Genomic DNA, 10759 nt, shown 5'->3' with positions numbered 1-10759 from the left:
CACTTCTACTATTTCAACGGCAAGTTAAAAAAAGTAGAAAATCATGCACTGGGGCTTGAGAATGATATAGCAACACACTAAACAGACTATAAGACAATCATAGTATTCTTGCAGTAAAATTGTAATTACATATATTATGTGATTGTAGTTATGTAATGTGTAATTAATGAAGAAAGGCCAACAGCTGGTTGCAAATCTATTTTTTTTTTTTTTTTTTTTTTTACATTACATTTACATAGAGATCAAATCAAAGTACAGACTGTTGGGTTTCCTATCACGGGTGTCACTTTAAATTAAATATGATGTTAAAAAATTGTAAATATAATTCTAAAATAAGTCAGTTTATTGCAGCTTTTTCCTGTATGTTTAACTGTAACTGAAGTCAAGCTTACTACATAAATGTAATAATTGTAAATGACAATAAAAACGGCATTGTTCTTTTTTTGTCGTTGATCTAAGATTGATAGAAAGAAAGAAAGAAAGAAAGAAAGAAACATAAAGAAAGAAAGAAAGAAAGAAAGAAAGAAAGAAAGAAAGAAAGAAAGAAAGATGAAGGGGAAAGTATTACCAGATAAAGCGTCACAGCCCAGCCCAGGGGTGTGTTTCTCTGGCTCCTGATTACTCCTACAGTAGTTCAGTGTTGGACTGTTATTGTTCGACTTTTGCTGTCTTGCAAGAGGAAAGCATTACCGACTCATTCCAGGTAAGAAAATAAATATATAGATAAAACGCGCTAGATGTGCTGAGGAGCTGAATAAAGTGTCTTTAGAGAGGTGAAGTTCAAACGAGCGTCGGAGAAACTTTGAAGGAATAACGAGACAATGGATCAGATCACAGCAGTTTGTGTGAAACTACTCTCTTTCAGAGAAGGGAAGCGTTTGCCATTATTTGTATGATCTATTGAAAGATAATATGTGGACTATTTATCAGTTTACGTCGTAGCATCACCTCGAGTCTCCAGTCCAGATGTGGGGAAGATTCGATTTCACGTGTTTTTTAACATCCGATGTTTGCTGTCGAATCTGTTTGTTTAGTGTTTTACCTGCAGTCGTAACTTCTGACAATATCACTTTTAAGTTCATGCAACATTAGATTAAAATTGGACTGTTTTCAGTTAACGATTATATGGCAGTAAATATCTTAAAATTGGTCGCCCCTTATTTTATTATGTTATTATTGAACGTTATTATAGGCTATATATGATGACTTGATATTTACAACATAAGATGCATTCATCGTAATTGTAATGCTTGTTCATTGTGTATCCAAAATACGCAAACAATAATGTAATGTAATGTTTCTTTAATGCAAATCCAATTACAGTTTACTGTTTCAAAATTATAACTTTAGGAGAAAATTATATATTGACATGGGGTCCAAGATAAAGGGCGACATCTCAAGAACTGTACCTCAGTAAACAAAGATCTGAAGTCTATAAGTTGCACATTTTTTGATTAAACAAAATTGAAAAGTAAATGGAGTACTGTTCTCTAAACTATGAAAAAAAAAATGTTTTATGATGTTTGAGTAAACTATATACTGACAGGTTTTACCCATATGGAATGTGCTCTCAGAACAAGGATATTCAAATCATCTGAACAGAACCATGTTTCTTCATTTGTCAGCATATGGCAAGATTACAAGGTGAAGAATGACTGAACTCAATCCAGAATGGAGAAAGCAATACAATTACGGACACCTGGACAGTGAAGATATCTAAGGATTGTGCCAATAATGAGTCATGCGATGATGTGATATCAGGCATATCAAAAAGGAGCTGGAACAGCTAAAGGACATTCTACTGACATACTGAGAGTGGACAGTGGGGCGTCGTTATAATGCTGGTGTCACACAATTTTTGACTAAAGAGGTTTTTGTCAAGCTGAGTATCAGCCTGTCAATAAACACTACAGACTGCCTCAAGTGGCTTAAAACCAATGCTTACAAATCATATTCTTAATAGGAATGAGATAAAGGCATGAATGTTTTCATCAGAAACAAAGAACAACAAAGAAAAATGCCAGTAAGCCATCATTTACAAAGAGAGACAGACCAATAGAGCGCACATAACCATTCATTAATACAAAATCAAAGAAATCGTGAAGATCAGACTCCATATATTGTTAAAACAAGTTGCTAGACCACAATCGATTTTAAAACCAAATTGTCAAGCATATACAGGTGTGCCTAAAACAGATAAAACCTTTGAGAACAATCAGCATGAACCTGACCGCCCATCTTCTGGACCTCATGCTGAAGGCTTCCAACCTCTCTCGCTGGCAGTTCATCCAGGAATTCTCCATTCCTCCTCTGGTGGCCGTCCCCAGACTCCCCAGCGCCCTGCTTCCAGTTTTTGGTCTGATCTACGTGCTCATCTTTGGGCTTGCGGTGGTGGGAAATGGGGCGGTGCTGGTTCTCTTATGTCGCAGGAAAGCTCTGCAGTCTCCCAGCACCTTCTTCATTTGTTCATTGGCACTCAGTGACCTCTTGATATCCATAGTGTGTGTTCCTGCCACACTGCTGCAGCACTTCTTCACCAACTGGTTGGCAGGTAGGCTCAACCATGTTCACGCTTCACAGAAATGTTAGTTTCTGTTATTTTTATGCATCATAAAGTCTACATCCATTTAGACGCCCAATTCTTCCCATGGTTTCCTGTTGCATCAACTTCAACTCTATTACGTGACAGCTAAGTAAAGTAAAGCTTTAAGGATATATATAGTTAATGCATGATCAAAGACAATTTGAAACACTTGAAGCACTTGACCTCCAGTGCATTCATCACAATTGAGTGCTCATAGATGGTAGTCAATTTTTTAAAAGGTAAAGGTTTTCTGTGCTTTCTACAAGATTTTTTCTTTATTTCACAAAACTAAAGTTCAACAACAGTTTGTGCCAGACTTCAGTAAACGTGCACACTGCACAGATTAAAAGATGCCCTTGCAACATGAATTCATGCCATACAATAAATTGTGTGCAAAGCTGTACTTAGGCCTGAAATTGGATTTCTGAAATCTATACATAAATATAGTATCTTGGACCTGTGTTACTGAATCGAAATGTAAGTGTTTTGTAGCATCCTTGAAGCACATAAATGAGCACTGATATTTTAAAAAGAGTCTTTTTAAAAAGTCTTAAATTTTACTTACCATTATGTTCTCCCAAACCTGTTTGAATTTTTTTTTATATATATATATTTTGACTATACGATGGATGTCCAGTGTTGTTTTGGACCCCATTGTCTTTCATTGTCATTTGAAAAACAGGTTTGAGGGTGAATAAATGATTTTTTGGATGAACTGTCCCTTTATTTTGTGAATTTATTTTCATCATAATAGACATAACAGGGATGCAGTTCCATCATTGCTAAAAACATAAAACTGGTGCATTTACATTGCATGTGGACTCTACATTACTTATTATTCTGCTGTCAAACATTTCAGTGGACCTGTATAGAAGTTTTGTTTGGGCCTTGGGTGTTTTTCGTCAGCCGGAATCTCACTAAGGCTGATTAATATTCATGGCCATCCTACAAGTAGACTTCTTCGTCCACAATGTCTACATTCGGTAATGCGATAAAGGCGTAAGTACAATAATAAACAAGTTGTCGTGACCAATTACAGGCTTGCTGAAATCAGAAGGACACTCACTGTTGTGTTTAAACATTTGCAAGTAGCGTATCATTAAATAGTTTGATTTAAATAGATCTTGTCCCCAGTGAAACCTGCAGTTGAATTGTAAATAAGCACTTTACCTGACTAGATGTTCTTAGAATCCTATTAGTCACAGCAATCTATATTTCTACAATAACAGTGTTTTTGTAAATAACATGGCTGTTTTTGTGTGCTTGTGTTGCTGAAGCAGCAATGTTTAATTAATCTTTTCATGTTGTTTTAAATTAGTATTTTATGCTCACCAAAGCTGGATTTTTTTTTTTAGCAAACATTTAAACATTATTATTTTTTTTTTTTGTAGTTTATTAATCTGTAATACATGACTACTGTTGAATGGCTGCCAATGGAAAAAAAAGATGCATTTGCAGCCAGATGGTGCAGTTATGAAATAAACCAGCAGGATCTAACTGGACCATGTTAACCAGCCAAAATTGAATGCTTAACATAGACCAGAACAAAGAATAATTAAAATATAACCTCAATTATCAGTAATACTTTACAAATCAGGCGTAGTTTACATGGCTTATGTTATTAGTATGCATCAAGTTGTGTTTTAGGTTCTGTCAATTGTAAGAGTCAATGACCTTTCATCTAATGATATCACTTAATGACAGACATCCATGTTCAGCATGCAACCGGTCAATTATGCCAGTGTGCCTTTGGAATTATGCAGGATCAGTTATCTGGAAAATAAAAATGAGTGGCTTACAGAAGACTCCTCAGAACTGCTGGGAGAAGATTGCTCCTTAAATCCATGGCAACACAAACCCAATCTGATCTCCTGTATTGTAATTATGAAGAAAATTAAGCCTTTGGTCCTTCTCCACCTCTCTGTCCTCATCAGTTTCCATAAAGACATTTCCTTCTATTATTCGGAAATTGCTCTGCATGCCTTGTTAGTGTACTTTTTCTTATATTGTTATGTGCCAACAGTTAAACCTATCTACTGTATATATATATATATGAAAACAGGTCAGCCAGTTTGCTCTTCAGTAATTTACAGTCTTCCATCAGTTCATTTTCCTGCTCTCTAATTCACTAATTGTCTGACTCACCAATTCACTCACTGTGCATCATTCATTTTTTTGACCCACAGGTGACTTCCTGTGCAAGTTAATACCATTCCTACAAGTGACAGCCATAGCCACCAGCATGCTCACCATGACTTGTATTGCTGTAGAGCGTTTCCAGGGAATCCTTTATCCTCTGCATGTCAGAAACAGCTACTTTCTTTCTCATGCCTTCAAGATGCTGGGTGAGTTGTGGAAAGAGAGTTTAAAGAGGTTATTGTGAAAAAATGTTGTTGCTGTTGTAGAATGTACTGTTTAGAATGTTTTTATTAATAAAAATAATTGTTTTTTACATTAAATGTTAAATAACTGAATTTATTAATTAACTTTTATGATGTGACTATACTGTAAGGAAATGTAAAAATTATAAAAAAATATAATTTAAATATGATCTCAACTCTACTTTAATTAACAAAATATTTATGCAGACCCCCCCCCCATTTTATTGGTGTAAAAAAATTGTGTCATCAAAGGAATAATTACAATAAAAATAAAATAAGTAAAAAAACAAAAACAAAATTAATCTTATGATTTGTGATCAGTTTTTAGAAAGCAGAATGAAAAGTAATGTTATAAAATACAGTGAGTTTAGTTTGTGGACTCCTTGCTGTCCCCAAACCACCCTTTGAAACTGAGTTAGATAATAATGGCACTATAAAAAAAAAAGATACACATATGTATATATATATAAATAAGTTGTGTTTTTTGCCTTTTTTACTGTGGCCATGTGATGGCCAAACACAAACAAACAAACATTTGTTTTGTCCCTATAATGAAAGTGCAATTTGCACCCCATTGACAAAAACAGTGACCATTTTCAAGATATCTTCCTTTGTGTTCTTTTGAAATAATACAAAACGACAAATATTATGTCTTGTCCCACATTTTACAGTGGTCGTATGGTTGGTTGCCCTGGCAATAGCGGCTCCCATGTGGTTTGTTCAGAAAGTGGAGGTAAACATGCACATGCATTTCTACATTTACATTCTGTCTGAAATTTCCAGAACGATCCCAATCCATTATACAGACCACTAATTTTAGATTAAACAAGCAATTCTGAGATCACTCACACTCAGGTGCTGAGACGTATTATTTAACAGACAAAACTCAGTCAAAGATAAAGAACACAATGTACTGTAACAGCGCATAAACATCTGTATTCAGCTCAGATATCAGCAAAACGATTTGCAATTATTAAACCAAAAGATGACATGAAAGAAATAGAAAAAAGCAGCTGATGGTTTAAATATAAGCAGAACGTGTCTTGTCTCTTTGACGTGATTTTTTCTTCACTGCAGCTACCACCAGAGATAACAGATGCATCAACACTATTAGAATCAAATTAGATGTTGCTATGCTGGAGGAGGCTTCCAATGCTTTATATTGTCTTTACATGTGTAGCTTTCACACATTTTGTCCCTCAAAGACATGTGTATCCATCACTCCAATCGAATGATGATTTATGTCATGCTATTTCAGGCATTCAGCAGATAAGGTTTATAAAAAGGACAAAAAGCTATCTTTAACCATCAGCAATGCCTGCCAGTCAGTGTGTGAATTAAAAAGCATCATTATGAGCAGCATTATACAACACTGTTTGCTCGACAAATTCATTAGATTTTATATTTGAATATTTAGCTGCCTCTAGCATTCCCTCCATCCATTTTTTTTTTTAAATTGAAATAAAAGAAGGATTCATATAATAAGTTTCCTCATATTTAACTACCCAGGTGAAATATGACTTTCTGTTTGATGTCCACCACACCTGTTGTTTGGAAGTATGGCCAAGCCAGTTCCAGAGGAGAGCCTACACTACCTGTTTGTCCGTCCTGGTGTTTCTGGTCCCCTTGATGACCATGGCCATCCTCTACTGGAAGATCATGAGGGAGCTCTGGGGCAAGCACAAAGTACACAACGTCATGTTCCAAGCACTGCCAGGATCTGAAATTAACAAGATTACCAGGTTAGTCTGCAACAGAGGGTTCATTGCATTCTGCTTTTGAAAGGCCTATTCATCAGATGCTTTGATTGCCGTTATTGTGTCTCGTCTGCATTGTTGCACTGTTAGTCTTAGTAGACTGGTACAAATGGAATGGTGTTTGATTGACACCCTGGATTGTACTGTTATTGACATGCCTGTTACAATACAAATGCCTTCCATTCTCAGGAGAAAGAAGCGTGCGGTAAGAATGATGGCCACCGTGGTGTTGCTCTTTGCTGCCTGCTGGGCACCTTTCCATCTGGTCTCCCTCCTGCTTGACTACGGTACCACAAAACTCCTTGTGCTCTTCCCTCTTGCCTACTGTTGTCAATCTCCCTGTTTTTCTTCTTCCCCTCACAGGAAATAATAATAATAATGAAAATCTCACTTCAGATTCTCTCCTTATTTTCCACTTTTGTCCTCCTCAACCTTTTGTTGAGGTCAACAACTCCTTCCTGTGAACCTTCGCCATGCAATCATTCTATTATTCCTCTCACAGTTATCACTATGGCAACTTTTGTGAGATTGGTGTAGTGCTTATTATCTCCATACACAGTGATATCACATAAAAATGCATTAATGCAGATGGAGCATTTTATTTACATATTTTATTCTTTAATTAATATAATACTATATAAATATAATTAATAGTATTTGTGCCAATTGATGGTTTTCACGTGTCGTCACACACTCATAGGAACGCCCACCTGGCGGACAAAATGAAGCTTTGCTCCACTGACCACCAGTTATTTTTACCCAGTTTGCATTTAGTAATGTGGTAAAACGCAGACATTAAAATATGAAATTAAGTAAACACCTTATTGATGATGTATATTTTTTACAGGCAAGCAGATGAAGCCAGAATTTAAACGCAATGTGTAAAATGTCATGTTAAATTGTTTCCCGTAGAAAACCATTCTAAGGAAACCACTGAACCATTAAGCGAATTGCATTCATATTTCGAACTCATCTGCTTGCATATGTAAACCATGCATCAATATAGTGATTACTGAATTTGATCTTTTAATTTTACTGTTTTAAATATATTAAGGCACTTTCAAGTGTTTTTACAATGTTTAATGAGTGAAATATTGCTGCGGGTGCTTAATATGGATTGCAAATGGCCAAAACTTGCATTTTGTTCACATACCTTTGTTATTTTCTTTTGAGAGGCGATCTAAATATTTGTGGCTGTGAAACAGATGGAAAATTGATAGTTTTGTGCTGCAGTTCTATGGATGTTTTGCCCTCTAGGTCTTCGAGTCGGTCACATGACTGAAAGCTATCAATAGGAGCTATTTAGTTCCTCTTAAGACTGTTTCCCTTCCCATTTTTCAGTGCAATTTTCCATCTACAGCTGTTCATGCATATATAAGATCCATAAAGTAGCAAAGACTAAAGTCTCAAACCCAAAGAGATATTCTTTATAAAATTTAAGACTTATCCACGCCTTGTTAAAGACACCCCAACATGTTTATGTCACTGTGTGGGAAGATTTACATAACACCGCCCAAATGTTAATGCAAATAACTCTTATTCTCGCTGTAGTATTGTTGCTGTCGGCGCCATGTCGTGTAGACGATGTGTGTTTCCAAATATGGTAAAGGGCGTAACATTAACGTCATACGTTTGAGATATTCGACCAATCACAATGCACTGGATGGCTGGCCAATCAGAGCACACGTCGCTTTTAAGAACGATGAGATTTGTAAAAATTGACATGTTTCATAAAGGTGGGTCAGAGAGGAGCAACAATAGTGTATGGTATGTGGTAAATAATTTGTTTTTAAACCTTAAACCGTGTAAAAACATTGCATTACACAAAATACATAAAATAACGTTGTTATTATTAGCATCGGCATATTAATTAAAATTTAATTTAATTAAATTAAATTTAAATTCATTTAGCAGACGTTTTTATCCAAAGCGACTTACAGTGCATTCAGACTATAAAATTTTTATCTATTATGTGTTCCCGGGGAATCGAACCCAAAACCTTGCGCAGTGATCTACCAATTAAACCTTAAAAAGAGTCATTCCTGAAGCATTTTATGGAATATTTTTCTTGATTTATAGAGAAATCCTTTTATAACTGTACCTTGCACGTCTGTTCTCTAAACACAGGTCAACTGGACCTTGACCTTGACTCTGAGTTTCTCCTAGTAAGTGTGGTTCAGATCCTGGGATTCAGCAACTCTGTGTGTAACCCGCTGGTTTATGCTGCCCTCAACACCACCTTCAAAAGGGACCTGCTGGCTCTGCTCACTCGAGGATGCTCTGGTGCAAGAGGTTACTGCTGTAGCTCATGCTCCTGTTGGTCCTGGAGGAGTCACAAAAGAGTGGGCATCTCAGCTGTGGAATCAGTGGAACCCAGACGGGGCCTGGAGACAAAATGCAGACAGGGAGGGAACAGATCGTGGAGCAAACCAGCATGGGAGGGTGAACCAGAGAGGCCTACATCTAACACGTTTCCCCCCATGAACCTTCTCAGCGCCATCAGACCCAAAAAGACCTCCAGTACCATGATACTAAGTGTTATTGACCCTCCACACACAGACAGCACATCTGGGTCTGACCGGCCTCTCACAGGCATACTGAGCAAGTGAATGTCAGCAGAATGAGACTGTAATGATTCCTGAAACTTGTCTTAGAAGACTAAAATCCTTCAGGAGATTTTTAAACAATCTCTTATATAGCCACGGTTTTTATTTTTTGCTAATGATGTGGATTCAACAACCTTTGAAGGATGTTTTTGTTTTAAGAGCTCAGTTTATATCTCCACGATAAGGACAGGAGCAAGTCACCCAAGAAAGAACCTGTGATGGTTTTGAACTGCTTACAGTCTTTGAGCTTCTGAAAACCAGCTACAGTACATCATTAGTTTTGGTTCAGCTATGAGAAAGACAAAAGACCAAGTGCACCCTTCCTAGATTGTGGTAAATATTTTTCAGCTTAATTAGATTATTTGTAGAATATGCATCTCATTTATTATTTTCTGTGTGAAATCTTCCAACAAATGTAAGAACTGAAACCACACATATGCACAAATTGAATACTCTCGGTAGTATTAGAAACAAGTTAAGATTACATTTTAGATATTTTGTTTTAAATGTATTAAAAGGGTCTTGCTTGCTGTGCATCCTCTCAAAGCGTGAACGCGGCTTTAGATTGCGTCATATGTGATGAGAGTTGCACGGAAAGTCCTTATATGGAGCTGATTTGGGTGCGTTTTGTCCGGATTATTAATTTATGGCACATGTTTGCTTATTTAGAGTGCTCTAAATGTATTAACATTAACACAAAGTACAAATTCATATATTATATAATTATATAATTCATATAATAAGTAATTCATTGACGCAGTTATTTGTGAATAAGACCCAGTTTCTTTTAATGCCAGTTTGTGGAGAGCAGCAGTAAAGATTATTTAACTATTGTTTGGCTGTGTTTTTATGTCTCATATCCAGGAGTGTGTCCAGCCTCTTGCCTCAGGGAATATGGATTCTGTCTCCATGGATGGGCCCAAAGCATACTGGAAGTTCAGCAGGAGCCTGCAGAGATGTTTGGAGATCCCCAGCTGAGTGCGGAGGACATACTCTCCATAAAGCCTTACAACTCGGATTATATCATGACATCTGTAGAGTTTGCTACAGGCAAGATTTCACTATTCAGCAACCTGGAGATAGAGATTACATACAGAATGGCTGGCAGAACATGGGTTTGGACCTTGATACCTCATCTCATCATACTATCAGCATCATTACAATAATCATATTTTGAGAGATTGTTTGGATATTTTTCTATTGCAATGCACATAAAAATAACTCTTTAAGATGATTTCGTCACTGTATGGCTTTGTTACATTACGTGACTTTGTAAAATTGCTGTTTATTTTAATGTTTCATGTTAAAAGTCTCAATATGTCACTGCATTCCATTCTCTTTTATGAAACATTAATGTTTTCTTTATCTCAGTATGTGGCTCTAAATTCCATGTTCAGTTAATTTCAGAGTAAATTCTTTAGTATTAGGCTA

The 10759-nt window shown here is 36.3% G+C and overlaps 1 protein-coding gene across 2 annotated transcripts; it reads left to right on the top strand.

Moving 5' to 3' along the window:
- The first annotated feature begins 269 nt into the window (after positions 1-269).
- On the top strand, positions 270-10562 carry LOC113038707 (pyroglutamylated RFamide peptide receptor-like). 2 transcript variants are annotated; one of them, XM_026196322.1, is made up of 8 exons: positions 270-703; positions 1626-2551; positions 4771-4929; positions 5637-5698; positions 6475-6707; positions 6912-7009; positions 8850-9661; positions 10193-10562. In XM_026196322.1, exons 2-7 carry the CDS (start codon positions 2221-2223, stop codon positions 9329-9331), a joined length of 1365 nt encoding a protein of 454 aa, XP_026052107.1. In that variant the 5' UTR covers positions 270-703; positions 1626-2220; the 3' UTR covers positions 9332-9661; positions 10193-10562. The 2 variants fall into 2 exon arrangements, with proteins under 2 accessions (XP_026052107.1, XP_026052108.1); XM_026196323.1 differs by having other exon boundaries at positions 1547-2551.
- The last annotated feature ends 197 nt before the right edge of the window (positions 10563-10759 follow it).

The sequence above is a fragment of the Carassius auratus genome, chromosome 21 (genome assembly GCF_003368295.1).
Source record: "Carassius auratus strain Wakin chromosome 21, ASM336829v1, whole genome shotgun sequence".
Lineage (NCBI taxonomy): Eukaryota > Metazoa > Chordata > Actinopteri > Cypriniformes > Cyprinidae > Carassius > Carassius auratus.
The sequence above is the reverse complement of the archived record's forward strand: the minus strand, read 5'-3'. Positions and strand labels throughout refer to the sequence as shown.